Below are 24,370 nucleotides of genomic sequence, written 5' to 3'. Positions count from 1 at the left end.
TGTGTGTGTGTGTGTGTGTGTGTGTGTGTGTCAACGGCAGCCTCAGGGGAAACCGAGCAAAAACTGGGTGTGGATACTGGGAGAGCAGAAAAGGTTCTGTGAGGAGGATACACGTCTCAGATATTCCAGCAGAAGAGAGATGGGCCAACTTTAAGTCCCAAGGAGAATGGAAGAAATTCTATTCCCGGAGGCTGAACTGCCCCAGTTCCCAGAGGGGACTCCCTGAACAATCAAGCGTGGACAGGCTGAGCCCAGAGCAATTAAGGACATGGAAAGGCCAGCAAGTGTTTCGGGCTTTTTTTCCCCAAATAGAGCCTCACCTCCCACCCCACTCACCACTGCTGGCTTCACTTTTTCCTTACCTGGAGCATAACTGGGGCTATTGGTGGGGTACAGGCTGGGATTGTAGGCAGGGGCTGCAGCTGGATAGGCTGTAGGGTAACCTATGAAGAGACAAAAAAGTTCCATTTATTTGGGCAAGAAAAAAGCAGATTTCTGAGGAAATGGAATCCAAGTCCCAAGCTTGGCCTTCAGCCTCTTCATGGGCCATTTCAGGTAGTATATGTGACTGGTTTTAGCCTCTCAAGAAAAATCACCAATACCACAGTCCCAACATATACACATTTTTCTGTCTGTTTTTTCAAAGCAATACAAGAAATATATGTCTATATGCTCACTGTAAAAAACCCTGAAACACTATGGAAGTATATATGGTAGAAAGTGTAAGTTTACTTTCATATTCCTGCCATAATACTACTCTCCTCCCCAGAGATAATAGCAGTTTGGCATCTGTGTCTCCAGATGGTTTTCCATGCATTTTTATACACATATATTCAGTGGTGAGCTAGTAAATATTTAACAACTGGCTCAAGGGGATTGGGGCAGAGCCCTATTTGTAGCATTTGCTAAGTTCCATGGTGTAAGCACTCCCAACCATGGCCAATTTCAAGCTACCAACATCACTGAGTAAGTATAAGTAGCTGAGAAGCTCACAATTGGGTCTAGAGAGCGCACACAAGCCTGATCCAGTCCACCACTGCATATTATATATAAGGATTAAAAAAACGTTTTTTAATTGTGACAAAATATATATAAAATTTGTGATTTTAACCATTTAAGTGTACGATTCAGTGGCACTAATTACATTCACAATGTTGTGCAACCATCCCCACTATGTATTTTTCTAAAAGTTTTTAACCACCCCAAACAGAACTCTGTACCCATTAAGCAATAACACTCCATTCCCTCTTCCCATACCCATCTTAACTTTTTTTTAAATATGTTTATTGGAGTATAATTGCTTTACAATGGTATGTTAGTTTCTGCTTTATAACAAAGTGAATCAGTTATACATATACATATATTCCCATATCTCTTCCCTTTTGCGTCTCCCTCCCTCCCACCCTCCCTATCCCACCCCTCCAGGCGGTCACAAAGCACCGAGGTGATCTCCCTGTGCTATGCGGCTGCTTCCCACTAGCTATCTATTTTGCATTTGGTAGTGTATATATGTCCATGCCACTCTCTCATTTTGTCCCAGCTTACCCTTCCCCCTCCCCGTATCCTCAGGTCCATTCTCTAGTAGGTCTGCGTTTTTATTCCTGTCCTTCCCCTAGGTTCTTCATGATTAACTTCTAATCTACTTTCTGTCTCTATGAATTTGCCTATTCTAGATACTTTATGTATTCTAACACATGGAATCAAACACTATTTATCCTTTTGTGCCTGGCTTCTTAGCATAATTTTTTCAGAGTTCATTCATGTTTTAGCATGTATCAGAACTTCATTCCTTTTTATGGCTGAGTAATATTCCACTGTATATATATACCACATTTTGTTTATCCATTCACCTGTTGATGGACACTTGGGTTGTTTCCACCTTTTGGATATTGTGAATAATGCTGCTGTGAACACTGATATACAAGTATCAGTTTGAGTCCCTGTTTTCAATTTTTGGGGGTATATACTGAGGAGCAGAATTGCTGGGTTATATGGTAATTTTATCTTTAGCTTTTTGAGGAGCCACCAAACTGTTTTTCACAGTGGCTATACCATTTTACACTCCCACCAGCAATGCATGAGGGTTCCAATTTTTACACATCCTCACTAACACCTATTATTTTTTTCTGTTTTTTTAAAATTATAGCCATCCTAGCAGGTGTGAATTGGTATCTCTTTGTGGTTTTGATGCACATTTCCCTAATGATTAATGATGCTGAACATCTTTTCATGTGCTTATTGGTCATTTGTACATTTGTTTGGAGAAATGTCTATTCAAAACATTTGCCCATTTAAAAAGTTGGGTTGTTTTGTTGTTGAGTTGTAGGACTTTTTAATATATTCTGGATATTAAACCTTTATCAGATTTGTCATACTGAGTGAAGTAAGCCAGACAGAGAAAGACAAATATATGATATCGCTTATATGTGGAATCTAAAAAAAAAAAAATGGTACAAATGAACTTATTTACAAAACAGAAATAGAGTCACAGATGTAGGAAACACACTTATGGTTACTGGGGGGGAAAGTGGGGGGAGGGGGATAAATTGGGAGATTGGGATTGACATATACAACACTACTATATATAAAATAGATAACTAATAAGGACCTACTCTATAGCATAGGTCAGTTCTCTGGAATGAACTATATGGAAGAAGAATCTAAAAATGAGTGGATATATGTATATGTATAACTGATTCACTTTGCTGTTCAGCAGAAACTAATAACATTGTAAATCAACTATACTCCATTAAAAACTAAGAAAACAAAAAAACTTTATCAGATTTAATTTTGATGAAATCCAATTTATCTATTTTTCCTTTGTTGCTCATGTTTTTGGTGTCATATCTAAGAATACACTTCCTAAATCCAAGGTCATGAAGATTTACCCTATATTTTCTTCTAAGAGTTTTAAGGCTTTGACCCTTATATTTATATCATTGATCCTTTTTTCTTGGCTGTGCTGCACGGCTTGTGGGAATCTTAGTTCCCTGACCAGGGACTGAACCCGGGCCCTCGGCAGTGAAAGCATGGAGTCCTAACCACTGGACTGCCATGGAATTCCCATCATTAATTCATTTTTGTATATGGTGTGAGATAAGGGTAAATGTTGTTTTAAATTCTATTTTTTCACTTTAACATTATAAGCATTTTCCCACGTAATTCTCTTCAAAACACTTTTTAATATCTTGATAATATTCCATTATGTAGATATATCAAATTATTTAACCATAACTCTGTTTTTATAGGTTTAGGTTGTTTTCAAATTTTCATTATTATAAATAAAGGTATGAGAACAACCCAAATAAATCTTTGGCTGCATTTCTGATTATTTTTTCAGGAATGAATTCTAGAAGTGAGCTTTCTAGGTCAAAAGATAGTGCTATTTTTAAAGCCCATTCATTCAACAAATATTTCAGTATCTACTCTGTGCCAGACACACTGTGATCCCTGCCCTTGTGGAGCTTATATTTTAAGAGGGTTGGAGAAGGCAGTGGATAAATAGTAAATATTAAAAAAAGTCTTAAGTGCTATGGAAAAGAGAAAAAGGGCAGGGTAAAGGGCATCAGATGTGCCACGGTGTTGGGACTGCACTATTAAATAGGGTAACCAGTATAAGACACACTGAGAAATTAAGGTTTCCACACAGACTTGAAGGAAATAGAGTTAACCAAGCAAGATGGCTGAAGGAACAGCATTTCACAGGAAGGAAACAGTCAGTTCAAAGGCCCTAAGTTGGGAGTATATGATATGGGATATGTCTGAGGAATAACAAAGAGGCCAGTGTAGCTGAAGTGGAACAAGCGAGGGGGAAAGTAGTTGTAGAGGAGTCAGAGAGAAAAAAGGCTGGTCAGTTCGTGTAGGGCCTTCAGGCTACTGTAAGGACTTCAACTTTTACTCTGAGTGAAATGAGAAGCCATGATGGGGTCTTGAGCAGAATAATAACATGGTCTGACTTACGTTTGAAAAGAGTCACTCTGATTGCTGTGTGGAAAACAGACTATAATGGGGGAAGAGTAGAGAAGCAGAGAGACCAGTTAGGAGGCTACTGCAAACTCCTTGCAATAGATGATGGGGCTCAGATCAGGGAAGTAGCAGCAGAAATGATGAGAAGTGACATGCTAAGAATCTTCACATACTTTGCCACACTGCTTTCTAGAAAGAGTATCAATTTGTACTCACACTAGCAGTGTGTAAGTGCCTGTCTCATTGCTCCCTGCAGTTTTTAAATGCTCATTGGTATTTTGACTGACAATGGAAAGCTGATTTTAAAAGTCAAAGATTAAATCCCCAAATCCCTAAAAGCTTCTTTGGGATTTATAAATATTGAGCTTTAATAATGTATCTTTGTTAATATACCTATCCCTAAATCCTTTCCAATTCCAAAGAAAATTCATCTCTCTTTACTCCCAATCATTTTCTGATTTCAGAACCAAGGCAGCCAACTTGTTGTCACTTAATTAGCAATATGGAGGTCTGCCACTTCTCAAGGAGAAAGTCAAGGGTTTAATCTGGGAAGCGAAGTGACCTGGTCTCATGGCTGAAATCTGTATTCAGCTTCATGTGAGAGATTGTACAGCCAAGGGTAATCATACCCCTATTATGTCATTTCAGATGTCTTTTACTTTAGGGGCAATTACAGGATCTTCCTTCAGTGTTTCGAAGTAGACTTATTTTTCATTCACTTGAATTTGGCAGGTATCAAAGAATGGCAGCATTAGAAAGAGCCCTCTTAATTTTCTAGGTGACATCCTTAGGCTGAGAAAAAGGAAGGGATTACAGAGGTTAGAAGCACCTTCAAGGCCATTTGAGGCTACGGTTACTCTGCAACACACTCATGCATCATTCATCCCCGCTCTTACGCCTCTACTGACCATAATAAACTCTGTCCTTTCCTGAGACTCGGCAGCCCCCTCCACTGTGAAACTGCTCTGAATGTCTGAAAGGGACATCTCATACTTCACCAAACTCTATCTCTACCTTCTACCCTGTAGAACAGAACAAATTTGAAGACACATGCGTCCCCAATGACAGAACTTATCACAGTGTACTTCAACGGTTTGTTTATATTTCCTGTCCTCCCCCCTTTCCCCAATCTGTAAGCTTCTTGAAGGCATAGCTATGTCTCATTTGCCTGTACACAACAGCTCTTGATCAGTTCCTATTTTCTACTCCCTGAGCATACCACCACCTCCTCTTCCCCTCAGCCTGGACAGCAAGCATCCAAGCTTCTCAAACACAGGGTGGTGATGAATAGTCTGTGTGGCCAGTAGAGAGTATCCCTTCCCAACCATCAACTTCCCCTGTCCAAAAAGGGCATCATATGAAAGCTGGGCTTCCTTCCTACAACTTTTCTGGGTTTGTTTTGTTTATTTTGTTTCCTTGTCCCCAACTGATATTACTCATCCTGCTGCCTCTGTTGATGATGCTGGCATCTCTAGTGCCTAGCACAGATAACTGTAGAGAATAGGTACTCAATAAAGAGATTACCCAGGGCATTGTATTCTGGAGCTATGAAAGGTTTAAAAACAAAAGAAACAAATCCAAGAGGGTCCCTGGCTCTGAGAGTGTCACCAAGTAATGAGAGAGAAAAACAGATGAGTGGACAGTTAGAATGCAGCCCGAAAAGTGCCATGACAAGGATGTAAAGTGAGCAGAAAAGGGGCCTTTATCAACCAACATTTATTTAGTACCTATTGTCTGCCAGGGATTATACTGGGCACTAGGTGTCCCTTGATGTGGACAGAAAAAGGGGAGGAAGAACATTCCAGGCAGAAGGATGAAGGGTAGCATTTTGGGGACATCCATAAGTGGCTTCGCTTGTACCTTCCTTGGCTCTATGAAGCAGGACTGACGGGTTAACCACACCTAAAAGGGTAGGTTGCCTTTTAGGTCTTGATCTCATCATTTTGTCTTCTTGTGACCATATCTCCCTTTACAGTCACTGACCCTAACTTACCTTTTCAGTTTCATCTGTCCACTACCTATGCCCAAGTTTCATATTGCTAGACTGGACTGCTGTCCTGAACTCCAGACTCACAGTATCTAACTACCTACTTAACATCTCCACTTGGATGTTTGCTAGACATCAAGGCTATATAGAGTGGCTAAGAGTATGGTCTCTGGAGCTAGATCTAAGCTTAGGTTTGAATTCCAGCAACACCACTAATTATTTGTGTGACTTTGGGCCACTTACTTAACCTCTCTGTGCTTTAGTTTTCTCATTTGTAAAGTGGGAATAATAATATTATTTACTTAATAGGTTGCTATAAGTATTAAATTAGTAAGACCTCAAAGTACTAGGAGCCAGGCAAACAGTTAAGACTTCAAAAAGTTAGCTATTATTTTAAACTTATGACATTCAAAGTTAAATATTTACTTTTATCTTCCCATTCCCTTCCAAATCTGTTCTCTAAGCTTTTTCTCCACACCAGTAAATGACAACTCATTCTTCTAGCTCCTCAGGCCAAAAATCTTACAGTCATCCTTGACTCTACTCTTCTTCTCCTATCCACATCTAATCCATCAGCAAATCCTTTCAGTTCCACCTTTAGAATATATTTAAAATCTGACCACATCTCATTGCCTACATACTTTCTATCCTAGTCCAAGTCATTGTTATTTCTCACCTAGATTATTGCAATAGCTTCTTAATGGGTCTCCCTGCTTCTACCTTTGATCCTATGCAGTCTCTTTACCACAGCAGCCAGAACAGATCCATTAAAACATTAAATCAGATCATGACACTCCTCTCTTTAAGCCCCACAGTAGCTTCCCAAGACAATTATGGTGAAATCCTTTCAATGACCCACCAGCTACCTCTCTAACCTCCTCTCCTTGCCCGCATGGTAATCTACTCCAGCCACAATGGCCTCCTTGCTGTTCTTCAAATGTGTCAAGCACTTTCCCATCTCAGAGCCTTTACCCTGACCCTTTCTTCCCTTCTGGAACTCTGTTCAAAGGTCACCTTACATTCTAAAATACTATCTTCAACTTTCATTACTCTCTGTGCTCCTTATCATGCTTTGTTTTCCTTCACAGCAGTTAACAACCTGATATACTATACGTTTACGTATTTATGGGAGACTGCCTATCTCCCACTACTAGAATGTAAGTTTCAGGTCATAGTAACACTTGCTAGACTGGCTATTACCTGCTGAAGTCTCCTCTCAGCACACTCCCAAGACTGGATAGGTTCTGCCCCACCAAAGCGAGTGGAGCGCACTCCAAGTCCCAGTTCCCCAAGACTGCCTGGATCTGTTAAAGTGCATTGGGGGTAAAGACATGGAATTCAAATAATACACCATGGATATTTCACCCACCACTCAGACAAAAGATATTTTCATACATGCTATGTCATTCAAGCCTCAAAACAACACTAATGTTACTTTCCCCATTTTGTAGATAAGGAAATCAAGGCTCAAAGAGGTAAAGTGGTATTTTGGCTGAGATTATTCAGTAAATCAGTGGTGGAAACTGGCCTTTTCCACACCTACCAAATAACTATGACTTGCTCCTTGGGAACAAGTGTGCCCCTCCTGTATTTATATTCTTTGGAGGTCAAGAGTGAAGAGAATAAATGGACACAAGTGAGCTTTTCTCCTCTGTACCTCAAAGGCTACAGTAGTGATCAGGTTTCCTAGGATTCTGATGTGTACATTTTAACTGCTTTACAGATGTTAATACAATCTAATCCCTTTTACTTCTTGTTACTAGGATTAGGACTGAAGAAATGTAAAGCTATTTTTTTGATTAAGATGGAAATTAGAAATTACTTTCAAAGAAATCAGAAACTATTTCTGAAACTACTTGATCTTTAGGAAGTAAAAATAGCAGAGTATCAAAAAGATAGTGGAAGACTAACTCCTTGGGTCAGGAAGACAAAGAGGATTATTCCTTTGTGAGCAGGGGGAACACTTATGCAATGAAGAGAGAGCTTTAGTTCTGAAGCTCACAATTAAAATGAAGAAAACTGTCCCCCAACCCTAGGGGCGACCAAAAAAACCATACAAGCAAAACAAAAATCTTTAATTCTCTCTAAATAAAAAAGAAGAGGGCAAGAGGAAGGATACAGTTTTGAATCTGTAACACGTTCTGAGCACTGTGCCAGGCACTTCTTTATCTAACTTAATTTTTACCCTAACTCTATGAAATACATTATTAGTCCCATTTTATAGATGAGGATATTGAAGCTTAGACTTATCTTACACAACTACTAAAAAGAGAGTGGAGACAGAACTGGGCCTGCTGAATGAGACAAAGTCCATTCTAACAACCTCCCTCAAAACATGAGTCTACTCTGCGTAAACCTCTGGATTTGGCTGCCGTTTTCTTTGCCAACATTCTTTTATTTCAGATTCAAAACGTGAGAAAACAGGAAATTACTCAGGAGAATCGATTTGGTCAAAGATGGTGCAGTTATTTAAAAAAAAAAAAAGCTATTCTGTTCCCACTCAGTATCCTAATATAGGTCATGCTCACGTTACTGAAAAGTATCACACAGGCACTGAATTACACAGTTAGCAGAGTTATTAGAGATGATTGAGTCTAATTTGACACTCAGCACTGTAATATCTTCTATAGTGGCCCACATGGCTGGCCACATGGCCTCTGCCAGCACACCTTCTAATGATGGTGTGTTCAGAATCTCTTGAGGCAGTCAAAGCTCCTGTTGGAGAGCTCTGGAGGTTAAGAAATTCTTTACTCTGCGCTAAAAATCAACCTTGTAAGGAATCTAACCCTGAACAGCTTCTAAACTAGTGGTCCTCGTTCCACCCTCACAGAACATGTCTGTTTCCTCTGCTCCAGCACAACTGTCCACAGATATGAAGATATCTGTTATTCTTCCTGAACTTTCTCTTGCTCAAATCCAGACTCAATTCCTTCAACTCTTCCCCATCCTGATTGTCCACCTTTGGTCAGACTTCAATTTACAAATCATCTTCCCTTAAAATAATTCCATTTTCTTCCTGCCTCGCTCACTCTTCCTTTTTTCCCTTGATTAAAAAAAAAAACAAAACTGAATTGACACAACAAGACTGGTAATAAGTGGTCAATGAAGGCCTAAAGTGACTTAATCCAGATTTCTTCATCATTATCCATCAGCATAGTTAGCATCTAGCACATGCTTACCGTGCCAAGCATGGTGCTAGGTTCTCTACATAGAGCTTACAGTCTAACAGGGAAGTAACATAGATTATTTATATTAATCTATAGGCAATATATATGATATATAATCAGAGAATGTTGGGGTATTCTAGAAATGCTGAGGAAGGAGTGAAGAACAGGTCTGGGACAGTTGGGAACAGCTTTTCAGAAGAAGAAAGATCTTAGCTGGCCTTGAACAATGAATAAGAGGAGTTTGTCAGAGGTGTGTGAGGGTAAGGACAAAGAAATATATATTCGTTTCATGCATGAAGGCATGAAAATGTATCCCATATCAGGCAAATGGCAAATAGTTCAGTGTGGTTGGAGGTTACAGTGAGTGGGGAAGAGTGGCAGGAAATGAAGGTTTAAAAAATACACTGGGGGGGGCTTCCCTGGTGGCGCAGCGGTTGAGAGTCTGCCTGCCGATGCAGGGGACACGGGTTCGTGCCCCGGTCTGGGAAGATCCCACATGCCGCGGAGCGGCTGGGCCCGTGAGCCATGGCCGCTGAGCCTGCGCGTCCGGAGCCTGTGCTCCGCAACAGGAGAGGCCACAACAGTGAGAGGCCCACGTACCGCAAAAAAAACCCAACAACACTGGGGACAGATTGTGAAGAGATCTGAATGTCAGGCTAAGACATGGAATTTAAGAATCCATTGGAGGATTTTAAATTGGGGAGTTTCAAATTTGTGTTTTATAAAAACAACTACAGTAGCAATGTAGAAAGGGGTTCAGAGTGGGTGAGATCAGAGGAGGGACCAGATGGGAAGTTGGTGCAACAGCCCAAAGGCAAAGCTAAAACAGTAACAATGGGATAAAGAGAGTGGAATTACAAAGATGTTTAGGAGACAGAGCTCACAAAACTTCATCCTGACAGCAAAATCATTTTTATTGCCCTGAGCTGAAAGGTTAAAAGTAAAGATGGGAAACATTCTAACTGCAGGGTTTGTGGGCTTTCTTCCCTCTTTTCTTTAAATAGGCAGAAGGAAAGAAAATAAATTAAATGGACCCTTGAATGTTTTCGCTCCAGATAAAAAGCCTAAATCTGAATTCCTCTTACTAGTTGGGAGGCCTGGCTCCTAAGAGTGCTATACTGGTGGAAACGTAGGTCAGGGAGGCAGGCAGCAGTTCTGCAGTGCTGGCTCTGGAGCAGCCCACCAGACCTGAATCTGAGGAAGCCTGTACACTGGATTCAAGGCCCACCCACCCAGCCTCCCACTAGTGAGCCCCAGGGAAATATAAGGGTGTAAGTGAGGCATTGTTCTTAGTTGGGGCAAGGCAACTCCCCCGTGAGGTAACAAGAAAGGGGGCACTATCCTGTAATCAACTGTGCTCTGAGTTACGTTGTTGCATCTTCAGGGAGAACTCATCAATCAGGTGGAAGGCCACCAACCTGCAGGTCATTCACCTTGGCTGGGCCCTAGAAGAGAAAGGCTGCTAAAACCAGAGCAGGCCTAACTTGATATGTCTTCAGTGTAAAAACAATATCACAACAAAAAAAGATAAGAAAATTGGCTAGGTTAAAGCTAGTAATAAAATTGCTACTAAGTAAGCACATAAGGTAAGTGTGTTCTATTCCTCAGGGGGAAACATTCTTTTACAAATCTAAAAATATCACCAAAGTTCTCTATCTGCCAGTATGGGAGAAATTTTAATGGAAAGCAGATGGCCTATTCTGTCTCAACCACCACTCCAGGAGTATGCTGCTGCTCCCCCCGCCCCGCCACCATCTATAAGACAGATGGGAGGTGCTCAGCACTTTACAGACTGTTCGTGAATGATTCCTGCCCTCCCTGCATTTATCTTTTAAAAGAGATAAAAAAGCAAGATGAAATCTTGCAAACTGATGATTTGGTCCATGAATCCCTTTCCCTCCCAGATCAATTCACTCTTTCATTTCATTATTCTGTTTAACAAGATTTGGTAAAGGAAAGAATCTTGCTCAGATTCAATAAAATATATTGGGATACTTGTGTTTTCATGTGAAGAAAAAAAAATTAGATCCCCACCTCTCACTTCTCCAATTCCAGAAAGACCAAAGACCTAAATTAAACAAAGAAACAAAAACTTTAAAACTATTAGAAAAAAAAAAAAGGAGAATATCAGTTTGACCTTGGGATTAGAAAGTATCAATATTTCTTAGATGAGACCAAAAGGTTGATAAATTTAACTTATCAAAATTTAAATCTGTATGACAAGATGCTATAAACAGAGTTAAAAAGCAAGCACAGAGGGCTTCCCTGGTGGCACAGTGGTTGAGAGTCAGCCTACTGATGCAGGGGACACGAGTTCGTGCCCCAGTCTGGGAAGATCCCACATGCCACGGAGCGGCTGGGCCCGTGAGCCATGGCTGCTGAGCCTGTGCGTCTGGAGCCTGTGCTCCGCAATGGGAGAGGCCACAACAGTGAGAGGCCCACATACCGAAAAAAAAAAAAAAAAAAAAAAAAAGCAAGCACAGAGTAAGAAATTTATCACACATTTAAAAAGAACTGGTATCCAGAATAAAGAACTCATATTAATCAGTAAGAAAATGAAAATAAGGCAAGAGAATCTAATCATGCAATTCATGGAAGAAATCACTCAAATGACTCGGGAGATGGAGGAGAAAAGAAAAAGATGTTCAACGACACTAGTAATCAGCAAAATGCAAGTAGATGGAATACAGTATCATTTCACACCTATCAGACTGACAAATATTTTGAAGTCTGACAATATCAAGTGTTAGGAAGGATCTGAAACAATGGGAATTAATAAAAGCATTCTGAAAGGCAATTTTGTAATACCAAATAAAGACATACAACCTAGCAGAATCTGTTTCTAAGTATATAAGCTTGGGGAACTGGAATTGGAGCTGGGCCTTGTGGAATAGGCAGGATTCTGACAGGCAAAGATAAAAGAACTGGCATTCCCAAATAAAAACAGTATAAGCAAGGCCACAGAGACAGGAAGCCATTTGAGGAATAGCCAGACTCTTTTCCAAAGTGGCTATACCATTTTTACACTCCTAGCGTCAGTATATAAGAGTTTTAATTTCTCCATATCCTTTCCAACACTTGTTATTATCTGCCTTTTTAATTATAGCCATTCTAAGGGTGTTAAATAGAACCTTACTGTGGTTTTGATTTGCATTTCCCTGATGACTAATTATGTTGAACACCTTCTCATGTGTTTATTAGCCATCTTTATATCTTCTTTGGAGAACTATCTATTCAGATTCTTTGCATATTTCTTAATTGGGTTGTCTTTATTATCGACTTGTAAGAGTTCTTGACATATAAACATTGGTACAAGTCCCTTATCTGTCATGATTTGCAAATATTTTATCCCAAATATGTGGGTTGTCTTTTTGTTTTATTGATGGTGTCCTTTGAAGTACAAAAGTTTTAAATTTTGATTAAGTCCAATTTACCTATTTTTTCTTTGGCTTCTTGTGCTACTGGTATCATATGTAAGAAACCCTTGCCAAATCTAAGGTCACAAAGATTTACCTCCAAGTTTTCTTATAAGAGTTTTATAGTTCTAGCTCTTATATTTAGGTCTTTGAACCATTTTGAGTTAATTTTTGCATATGATGTGAAAGAGGGGTCCTATTTCATTCTTTCACATGTAGATATCTAGTTGTCCCAGCACCATATGTTGAAAAGACTGTTCTTTCCCCCACTGAATTGTTTTTGGTACCCTTGTTGAAAATCACTGACTGTAAATACGAGAGTTTATTTCTGGACACTCAATACTATTCCAGTGATCCATATGTCTACCCCTATGCCAAAAACACACTGTCTTGATTACCTGTAGCTTTCTAATAAGTTCTGGGAAATTGGGAAGTGTGGGTCCTCTGAATTTGTTCCTGTTCAAGACTGTTTTGGCTAATATGGGTCCTTTGAATTTCCATGTGAAGTTTAGGAACAGCTTGTCAAAATATGCAAACAAGTCAGCTGGGATTCTGATAGGGACTGTGTTGAATCTGTAGATCAATTTGGGGAGTATTACCATCTTAAAAATATTAAATCTTTCAATCCATGAACATGGGATATTTTTCTAATTATTTACATCTTTAATTTCTTTCAAGAATGTTTTGTAGTTTTCAGAGTTTATGTTTTATGCGTCTTTTGTTAAATTGATTCCTATTTTTTTTGTTTTGATGCTATTGTAAACAGAATTGTTTTCATAATTTCATTTTTGGATTATTTATTACAACTGTACAGAAATATGATTGATTTTTATATATTGATCTTATATCCTGCAACCTTGCTGAACTCATTTACTAGTTCTAATAGTTTCTGCATGGATTCCTCAGAATTTTCTCTATGCAAGATCGTGTCATCTGCAAAGACAGATAGTTTACTTCTTCCATTCCAATCTGGATGACTTTTATTTCATTTTCTTGCCCAACCACCCTGGTTAGAACCTCCAGCACAATGTTCAATAGAAGTGGTGAGACCTGAAATCCTTGCCTGTTCACAATATTATGGGAAAAGGATTCAGTCTTTTTCTATTAAGTATGATGACAGCCATGGGTTTTTCGTAAATGTCCTGTATCAGGTTGAGGAAGTTCCTTCTACTCCTAGTTTGTTGGAGTTTTTGTTCATTTCTTTGTTACTTTAAATCACAAAAGGGTATTAGAGTTTGTCAAAAGCTTTTTCTGTGTCTATTGATTTTTTTTTTTTAAACATTGCTTTTTTTTTTTTTAAATTGGGTTATTTACTTTTTTTGTTGTTTTTTTTTGTGTTTTTTTTGGTGTGGACCATTTTTAAAGTCTTTATTGAATTTATTACAATATTGCTTGTGTTTTATGTTTTGGTTTTTTGGCTGCGAGGCCAGTAGGATCTTAATTCCCCAACCAGGGATCAAACCTACACCCCCTGCATTGGAAGGCGAAGTCCTAACCACTGGACTGCCAGGGAAGTCCCTGTTGGGTTATTTATTTATTTTGCGGTACGCGGGCCTCTCACTGTTGTGGCCTCTCCCACTGCAGAGCACAGGCTCCGGATGCACAGGCTCAGCGGCCACGGCTCATGGGCCTAGCCGCTCTGTGGCATGTGGGATCTTCCCGGACCGGGGCACGAACCCGCGTCCCCTGCATCAGCAGGCGGACTCTCAGCCACTGCACCACCAGGGAAGCCCCTTTTCTTCATTTTTAATGTTGGCATTTATAGCTATAAATTTCCTTCTAAGTATACTTTAGCTACATCCCATAAATTTTGGTATGGTGTGTTTTACTCATCTCCAAGTATTTTCTAATTTCCCTTGTGATTTCTTCTTTGACCCATTGATTATTCAGGAGTGTGTTATTTTTCACTAAATTGTAAATTTCTCAAATTTCTTTTTATTACTAATTTATAACTTCATTCCATTGTGACTGGAGAACATACTCTGTATGAGTTCAGTCCTCTAAATGTACTGAGAGTTGTCTTATGGCCCAGCATACTGACTATCCTGGAGAATGTTTCATGTGTACTGGAGACAACTAAATTCTGTTGTTGGCGTGTCCTACAGATATCTGTTAGGTATAGTTTGTTTCACATATTTTGGGATTCTATTGTTAGGTGTATATATGTTTATAATTGTTATACCTTCATGAATGATTGACTCTTTTATTATTATTATAAAATGTCCCTCTTTAACTCTAGTAACATTTTTTGTTGTTGTTTTAAAGTCTATTCTGTCTGATAATATAGCATAGCCACCCTAGCTTTCTTAACATTAATGGTAGTTATTACTATAAAATAATTACCTACAGCAACAGTAATTTATAATTAATATAAACATAATGATAGCTTAATTCAATGAATATTTAATGAGTAACTAACTGCCTGCTCTCTTCCAGGCACAGGAGGTTCTTGACTTTTATACTTAAGGAGCTCACAGTCTAGAAAGACATGAAATTAATGAACAACTTCTTCAGAGAACAGGAAGCCAAAAGGAGCAGGGGAATAATAACTCAAGGTCAACACTTCTTTCTTTGGGGGAAAACACTGCTTTCTTTCCTACCGAAGTGGGAAATAATTTTGTGATCCAGGCAAGTAAATCAGCCACAAGCAAAGAGCAAATCAGTTTAATATGCATGATTCTTGCCCAGACAAGATTTAATCCATTTGCTTTTTGTACCGACACCACATATAATGTATCAGAGGTAGACACACTGCTTGTGTTCCCTTTAAAACCCAGAGAGGCCTTGCCTGACAGTCTGGTGGAGTGGGAAGTACACTGGAATTGGATTTATATTCCAGTAAACCTAAGCTCTAGTCTTAGCTTTGCCACTTACAAGCAGTAAAAACTTGTACACACTTATTGACTTTTCTTAGTCTTTCTTCATCTGTAAAATCAATTTTTTAATAAAAATTTCTACCTCATACAACTGTTATAAGGATTCAATGAAATTACAAATGGTAAAGTTGTAAAGTATTTTACTTCTTATCTATTATTACATGGGGTTCTGCAGACCCTTGTTTTCTAAAGCTTCAGAGGAAATTTGGTAAAGGCGAGTCCAATTTTTTTCATCCAGTTTTATTGAGATATAATTGACTTATAATAAGTTATTGACTTATATAACTGACTTATAATTGACTTATAATAATAACTTATAATAATAAGTTTAAGGTGTACAGCATAATGATTTGACTTACATACATCATGAAATGGTTATCACGATAAGTTTAGTGAACATCCATAATCTCATATAGATATAAAATCAAATAGAAAAATATATTTTTTATTTGTGATGAGGACGCAGGATTTGCTCTTAGTAAATTTCATATATAAAATACAGCAGTGTTAATTATATTTATCATGTTGTACATTACGTTCCTAGTACTTATTTATCTTATAACTGAAAGTTAATTTTGTTTTTAGAAGTCAAATCTGGCTTTGTTAGCAAAGAAGCTGAGACCCAAAGTAAGCCAGTCCAAAGCTGACTACATAGGTAACATAGGAGGTTTGAGGATACCTCTTCCTTTCTAAAAAGCTCGAAGGAATTGTTAGACTTCAACTATCATTGTTCTAAAAAACAAAATTTGCTATAAACCAAGTAGGCAAGGGGAGAAGATCCCTTTTGTTTTCTCTGAGGATCTCTGCTGTCTCTTCATAACTCATAAGGAGAAAAATCCCCCTGTTCCATCTGGTCCATCCAAAGGGTTGACCAGTCACAACAGATCATCCAAATTAAATTCTCTGAGGCTCAGTTCATTCACCTACAAAGCAAGAACAATCTCTCCCACACTGGCAACCTGTCCCAGACTCTTCCTGCCATGACAGAGGGCTACTCATTAGAAAGGGCAGCCAGATCAAAGGAGTCTTTCCCTCAACCCCATCTCATAATTCTCTGATGTGACCCCGTCCCCTCCCCTCCTCTTCTCTCTCCCTCCCTCCCTCCCTCCTTTTCTTCCTTCCTTTCTCTTCTCCTTCACTTCTCCCTTTGAAATTTACCGAGAATCTACTCTGTACCCATCTTTGTGCTAGGCTCTGGGGATATAATGATGACTAATAAAACAATGGCTACTAATGTTTTAGTACCTAATGAGAGCCTAACTACATACCAGGTGTTTATATATACATATTCATTCTTGGAAATAAAGAAGCAGCATAAAGTAAGTAGAAAGAGAACTAGATTGGCTGCCAAAGTTTTGGTTTCTACTTCCAATTTTGATATTTGTCCATCCATCTATTTACCCAAAAAATATTTAGACAATATTCATGGTATGCCAGGGGCAAGCTGGGTACTAGTAAATCAGATACTGAATTCACTGTGAACTGTAATAAGTTCTTTCCTTAGGCACTTATAAGACCTCAGATTCCTCATCTGAGAATAAGATTGTATTTGATGACCTCTAATGAAATTATAGCTCTAAAACATAAAGACAGCCACCATCTGGACTGAGAATATAGATAGATAAGATGAGCAGAAGATGGGCTGGAGAGATCTGAATGGTCAGGTCATAAAAATCTCCTATTGCAAGCTAAGAAGTTTCGACTTTATCCAAAGGACAGTGAAGAATCATTAAAGGGTTTTAAGCACTTGAGTGATGTGGTCAAATTTTCAAGTTAGAAAAATGATTTTAGTTGATTTGTAAAGAACGCATTGGGGAGAAGGTATGTGATAGGAGTCAGAAAGACCAGTTGGGGGGCAGTGTAAATAATCCAAGAAAGAGTAAGAATGGCCTGAATGATAAAGGGTGGGAAGGATGGGGAAGAAAGATGTAATCTGAGGAACATAAAGGTATTTATTTACTTATTTATTTATTTTAAAAGGGAAAACTTGACTATTTAGTTGTTTTTTGTTTTTTTTTGGCTGCATTGGGTCTTCGTCGCTGCGCATGAGCTTTCTCTAGTTGCAGTGAGTGGGGGCTACTCTTTGTTGTGGTTCGCAGGCTTCTCATTGTGGTGGCTTCTCTTGTTGCGGAGCACGGGCTCTAGGCACGTGGGCTTCAGCAGTTGTGGCACACGGACTCAGTAGTAGCATGACCTTGGGAAAGCTCATCCCCAGTCATTTTATTTGGAAAATAAGGGCTATCTCTCCAGACTTGTTATAAGAAATATATAGGGGAAAAACCCACAAAAGTTCTTTGCAAAGAACAAAGTACAAATGTCAGTTAGTCTTAAAACCTCCACCAGGTGATCCTTAACAGAGAAGGGTGAAAGGTACAGGGCCTGGGTCACTGCAGAGAAAGACTTTTTTTTTTTATTTAAACCTTACTGATATATCAGATTATTCATTGTGTTTGCAGGCTGTCAGCTTAATTATTGAGGTCCTCTAGCTGATAAACTGCCGTGTCAAATACAAATCTGCTTTTTTTTAACTTTTTTTATTTAAATTTATTTTTGGCTGCATTGGGTCTTTGTTGCTACGCAAGGGCTTTCTCTAGTTATGGCAAGTGGGGGTTACTCTTTGTTGTGGTGCGTGGGCTTCTCATTGCGGTGGCTTCTCTTGTTGTGGTGCACAGGCTTCAGTAGTTGCGGCACACGGGCTCAGTAGTTGTGGCATGTGGGCCCTAGAGCACATGGGCTTCAGTAGTTGTGGTGCGCAGGCTCGGCAGTTGTGGCTCGCAGGCTCTAGAGCGCAGGCTCAGTAGTTGTGGTGCATGGGCTTAGCTGCTCCACAGCACGTGGCGTCTTCCTGGGTCAGGGATGAAAACTGTGTCCCCTGCATTGGCAGGTGGATTCTTAACCACTGTGCCACCAGGGAAGCCCCCAGATCTGCTTCTTAAATTGACTTTATTTTTTTAAGTAAAGAAAGCATTCTAGGGGAAAACGAACTGATGAAAAACACTAGTGAAGTATATGAACAGATCGATTTCCTAGCTTTGCAACCTTGAGGGTCATGTCTTTTGTGGGAGGTATATGAAGTATTTAACATGTTTGCTGCATGCTGAAGCTAGGAAATGCATTTAGGGCTCAGAACAGGAGTGGGGAGAGCATGTGAGCTGGTCTGGGCCAGCAGAAGATTGGGAAGTGGCCAGGACAGGATGTTGACAAGCAAGGTTTTCAAGGATAAAACCTTGGTTGTTACTTTGTGGGAAGACCTAGGTACAAGACCTAGCTCCAACACTTTCCTCAAACACTCCTCTATCTTCTCACCTATAAAATGATGGGTTAGTATAAGGGAGTCCATCTGTTCTCACATTTCAGAATTCTTTTCTAATTGGGTTTTTGAAACTTCACAAGTCAATGGTTGGCCCTGTTACATTTATTACTCTCAGCTGTCTTGTAAAGAAGGCATTCCTAGTCCTTTTTCTTTTTGCAAAGGATACACTGAGGTCCAGAAAGTTTAATAATTTATCTGATGTCACATAGTTTTTAAGTGGCAGAATCAGGTCTATAATCTAAGTCACTAACTCCATATCCCATATTCTTTCCCCTACAGAGGTATACTCATTGCTGTGCATTGTGATAACCATTAACTGAGTGTCAACTATAAGTCTGGTGCCAGAAGCTTTATAAACATGGACCCATGAACCAACCATCTGTACAGATCATTATCCCATTTCACAGTTGAGGAAACTGAGATTCAGAAAGGTTAAATAACTCACTCAAGCTCACGCAGCTAATTAGTGGCAGAGCCTAGATTCTACTCCAGATCTGATAGGTTCCAAAACCTGTCCTCTCTTCAGCACATATACCAGACCTCTGGTGATCCTTGGACACTCTCACTATTAGAATATTTTAAGAAAGAAAAGAAAAATAGAGAATGTTTTGGTCTTGACTTCATTTCAAACTTCTAGCAGAGAAACATTTCTGAGGCCTTTCAGAAAAAGAAATGTCCAGTCTGTAAAAAGCCCATTGTCATGGTGAATCTATGTGAAGCATATTCAAGTGTTCACTGTACTATCTTTATTGTCAGCTAGAGCTGCCACAACAAAATACCATAGACTGGGTGGCTTAAACAACAGAAATTTCTTTCTCACAATTCTGGAGGCTGGAAGTATGTGATCAGGGTGCCAGCCTGGTTGAGTTATAGTGAGGACTCTCTCTTCCTGGTTTGCTGATGGCAGCCTTCTTCCTGTGTCCTCCCAGGCAGAGAGAAAACTCTGGTATCTCCTCCTCTTCTTATAAGCATACTAATCCCACTATGAAGGCCCCACCCTCATGACCTCATCTAAACCTAATTATCTCCCAAAGGCCCCATCTCCAAATACTATGACATTGCGGGTTAGAGCTTCAACATATGAATCTGGGGGGACATAAACATTCATTCTACAACTCTATCTACACATTCAGTTATTTGAAAGTATATGAACAGATTATATTCTCTAAATTCACTTTTCCAAGGTGTTCAAGGAGCTAGTTATAACCACTTCATAGGATTACTGCAAGTATAAAAATAAATAGTCTGGGGCTTCTCTGGTGGCGCAGCGGTTGAGAGTCTGCCTGCCGATGCAGGGGACAAGGGTTTGTGCCCCGGTCCGGGAAGATCCCACATGCTGCGGAGCTGCTAGGCCCATGAGCCATGGCTGCTGAGCCTGCGCGTCTGGAGCCTGTGCTCCGCAACAGGAGAGGCCACAGCAGTGAGAGGCCTGTGTACCACAATAAATAAATAAATAAATAAATAAATAAATAAATAAATAATAAATAAATAGTCTGCAAAACACTGAGCTCAATTTTTGGCACACAGTAAGTGCTCAGTAAAAGAGCTTTTAAAAGGAGAGAGAGAGAACGCTGTCAATTGGCTAGAAGACAACTGTTCACTGGAATACATTGTATTGCTGTGATATTGTGACATAATAAGTATATATTTGGTCTTCATCCCTGTTCCTGGCACAGGGGTCCTAAAAACCCTTGAAATTTCCTAAGTGGTAAGAGCAATAAAGATATCTTTTTGTTGTTGTTGTTGTTTTGTCCACGCTGCATGGTATGCAGGATCCTACGGCCTGACCAGGGATCAAACCCCTGCCCCTGCATTGGAAGTGCAGAGTCCTAACCACTAGACTGCCAGGGAATTCCCAAAGGATGTCTTGATATTCATGACAAACCCCTTTCAACCACACCCGAGTTTATGTTAATAAGGTAACTTTTGGAAAGCACCTAAGGATGGGGGCTAGTTGCCAAGGAGACCAAGCATGTTATTGAAGATCTGAAACTTTCAGTCCCACCCCTCCTCTTGACCTCTGGGGAGAGGAGAGGGGCTGCAAGTTGAATCAATCAGCAATGGCCAACCATACCTATGTACTGAAGCCAACATAAAAACCAAAAAGGACGAGAGCTTCTAGGTTGGTGAACATGTGGAGGTGCTGGGAGAGTGGCACCCTCTAGAGCAGCAGTCCCCAACCTTTTCGGCATGAGGGACAAGTTTCATGGAAGACAATTTTTCCACGGACGGGGGGTGGGGTGTTCAGGCGGTAATGAGAGCAATGTGGGGGATGGTTCAGGCGGTAATGCAAGCTATGGGGAGTGACAGACGAAGCTTTTGCTCGCTGGCCTGCAACTCACCTCCTGCTGTGAGGCCCGGTTCCTAACAGGCCTGGACCTGTAGTTGTCCATGGCCCGGGGGTTGGAGACCCCTGCTCTAGAGGATCCACATTCCTTTCTGCATACATTGCCCTATGCATCTCTTCCATCTGCCTGTTCTTGAGCTACATCCTTTTATAATAAACCAATAATCTAGTGAGTAAACTGGTTTCCTAAGTTCTATGAGCTGCTCTGGCAAAGTAATTGAACCCAAGGAGGGGGGTTATGGGAACCTCTGATTTATAGCCAATCAGTCAGAAGCACAGGTCACAACCTGGACTTGTGATTGGCATCCGAAATGAGGACAGTTTTGCGGGGCTGAGCTGTCAACCTCTGAAATGACGTTATCTCCAGGTAGACAGTGTCAGAATTGAGTTGAACTGTAGGACACCCAGCTGGTGTCAGAGAACAGCTTGGTGTGCGGAAAGAACCCGCACATTGGAATTAGTGTCAGAATTATAACTGCAAAGCTGTATTTTATTTCCCTCTTACATTTCAGAGAGAATTTAAAATCAGGAATTTTCCCAACTTCTCTATTCCCTGTGTCCACCACCCCATTACCCCTGAAGCACATGACAGCACAATGGACTTGACCCTCCACTTCTAGTGCCCCCTTCCCAGTCTACCCCAAATTGCTGGCCAGGAGCAGGCTCCTAGCTCCTCAAAGGTGAGGCTCCCTAGTCCTAGAAACTGAAAAGAAAACCCTCTCCCCTAGCTTATCACTGGAAGCAGTGAAAGAAGCACATATTTTAAGACAAATCAGCTTGCTATAACAGAAAGCATATCACTTTGATATCATAAAGATCCGAGTTCAAATCTTTCTTCATCCTTCAGAAGCTACATATACTGGCCAAGTAATACAACCTGAATTAAACTACCAGTTACCTAGCTAAAAGAAGAGTACTATGGGGTTTATGATTAATAAGATTATAATTAACATATATAAAGTACCTAGTATGTGCTTGCCAAATGGTAATTAACACTCTTTAACATAACCATTATTGTTACTAACAATAATAACAAATGTTTACTCTAAAGCATTGTATTTGGCATTTGCTTACAGATTATCTCACTTGGATCTTTATTTCTTGCAATGTGGAGGAAAAGATAACCTGAAAATCTGCCTACTCCGTAACACTTAGAAAAGCTGGATAAAAAGTATAACAAACAGTTTATGTTATATAACAAACACAGGCAGACTTGAGATTTTAGGAAAGAAAAAATCTCCAGGGTCAAAAAATGAAATGAAAAATCAGGAACTCTCACAGTGAACTGATACTGGGATGCTCTGGGAAGGTTTTTCGGTCTGGGCAATCAAAGGGCTTGCTTTTCATAGCTATGGAGGGGATGGGAGATGAGGCTCTGGGCCTTGGAGAAGCCAAGAGCTGGAACTCAAATTCCCCTGCATAAAGCTGAGAATTTAGAGAAGTCATAAGTCAGTTTAAAAGAAAAAAAATTTGTCTGAAAAGTACAGAGACAACAGGAAGCTAAGGGTAAAAAAGAAAGTTTCCTGAAGAATTTGAAACCTTGGCCTGTGTGAAGTTTGAATGTATTCTACTTATGTGGAGTTTATACTATCTGTGTAGTCTTAGAATCCCAGCAGAAAAATTAACTGAAAACATAGTTCCAGGGACTTTCCTGGTGGCACAGTGGTTAAAAATGCGCCTGCCAATGCAGGGGACGCAGGTTCGATCCCTGGTCTGGGAAGATCCCACATGCAGCAGAGCAACTAAGCCCGCGAGCCACCACTACTGAGCCCACATGCTGCAACTACTGAAAGCCGCACACCTAGAGCCCATGCTCCACAACAAGAGAAGCACCGCAATGAGAAGCCCATGCACCATAACGAAGAGTAGTTCCTGCTCGCCGCAACTAGAGGAAGCCTGAGCGTAGAAACGAAGACTCAACTCAGCCAAAAAACCCCATAGTTCCAGGCTGATACTGATCTTCACTGATTAGTAGAAACAAAGACAATCTTCCCTCTCTCCCTATGGAGTACTAATTATCTCATTTAATTCTCATAACTATCCTGTGAAATAGATAATATGATCTCAATTTATAAAATAAATTTAAATTCAGGGAGGCTAAGCAACTTGTCCAAAGTCATCTAGCAATTATCTGAAAGAGCTTTAAGAATCCGCCTGTCAATGCAGGTGACACAGGATTGAGCCCTGGTCTGGGAAGATCCCACATGCCCCATAGCAACTAAGTCTGTGTGCCACAACTACTGAGCCTGTGCTCTAGAGCCCGCAAGCCACAACTAGTGAAGCCCGCGTGCCTAGAGCCTGTGCTCCGCAACAAGAGAAAGCCACCGAATAAGCCTGCGCACCGCAACAAAGAGTAGCCCACGCTCACCGCACCTAGAGAAAGCCCGCACGCAGCAACAAAGACCCAACGCAGCCCAAAATCAATAAATACATTAATTAATTAAAAAAAAAAAGCTTGCCCAAGGCCAAGTAAGGGAGAGAATTCTCCTTGGAAAAGTGCTGTCTGAGCTCAGAGCCGAGATCTTAAAGGATAAGGTGAAGTTGTCAGGGGACAATGGCATACTAGACAGAGGGACAACATACACAAAGGCAGTGCAGTAGGAAACAGCATGGTATGCAGTCAGGAAAAAGATCAGCCTTCAGAATCAGCAGACCTGGGTTCAAATATCTATTTTTGTTTGTGGCCTCTTACTGAAACTGTAGTTTCTCATCTGTGCAATGGTGATAATAAACCACACCCTGTACAACTACTTCTAAGATTAAAGTTAAACATGATATATAAAAGTGCCCAGCGCAGGGCTAGGCCCATGGTAGGTACTCAGTGATAAATAAATGTTACCTCCCTTCCTTTCTCCTAGTTGGCAATTCAACAGACCATGGTCTTAAGAATGTCATTTCCATCTGCACTAGACCCCAGACATGTCTCCCTTCTACAAGTTCCCAAGCTTTACTAGGGCTTTTGGAGGCACAGTATACCAAAAGTCATTCAAAATGTTATGAGATAACATCCTTAACCACCACTTCTCAAAATGAGAGCCATTCACACACCACTCACCTGTGTAGGCCATGTTCTTAGGGTTGCCATAAGGAGCCCCAGGCTGCACGGGGCTATAAACAGGGTTCATTGTGGACAACTGAGAATCCTACGGAGACACAAACAAACAAACAAAAAACAGCATTGATTAATGATTGCTCATTCTCCCTGACAACTTCTGATCTATAATCTTCAGGTTACACTCATAGAGAAGCAACATGGTACAGTAGAAAGAGGACTACAAAAAAGCCATTTGTTTGTATT

General features: G+C 40.2%; 1 protein-coding gene across 4 annotated transcripts in view; it reads right to left on the bottom strand.

The window, feature by feature from the left end:
- Positions 1-24,370, bottom strand: part of FAM168A (family with sequence similarity 168 member A) — a 201,692-nt gene that overhangs the window by 24,901 nt on the left and 152,421 nt on the right. For all 4 annotated transcript variants that reach the window (XR_003791563.1, XM_029209514.1, XM_029209513.1 and 1 more), the window contains exons 2-3: positions 24,128-24,215; positions 363-443 (exon numbers count right to left, since the gene is read on the bottom strand). Coding sequence is in view for 3 of the 4 variants with exons in the window: in XM_029209514.1 (XP_029065347.1) it covers positions 363-443; positions 24,128-24,197 (151 nt within the window). In the remaining variant the exon portion in view is untranslated. The remainder of the gene's footprint in view (positions 1-362; positions 444-24,127; positions 24,216-24,370) is intronic.

Source organism: Monodon monoceros, unplaced genomic scaffold (genome assembly GCF_005190385.1).
Source record: "Monodon monoceros isolate NGI ecotype Baffin Bay Population unplaced genomic scaffold, NGI_Narwhal_1 Super_Scaffold_7, whole genome shotgun sequence".
NCBI classification, from domain to species: Eukaryota; Metazoa; Chordata; class Mammalia; order Artiodactyla; family Monodontidae; genus Monodon; species Monodon monoceros.
This window is presented reverse-complemented; position numbering and strand designations above follow the sequence as displayed.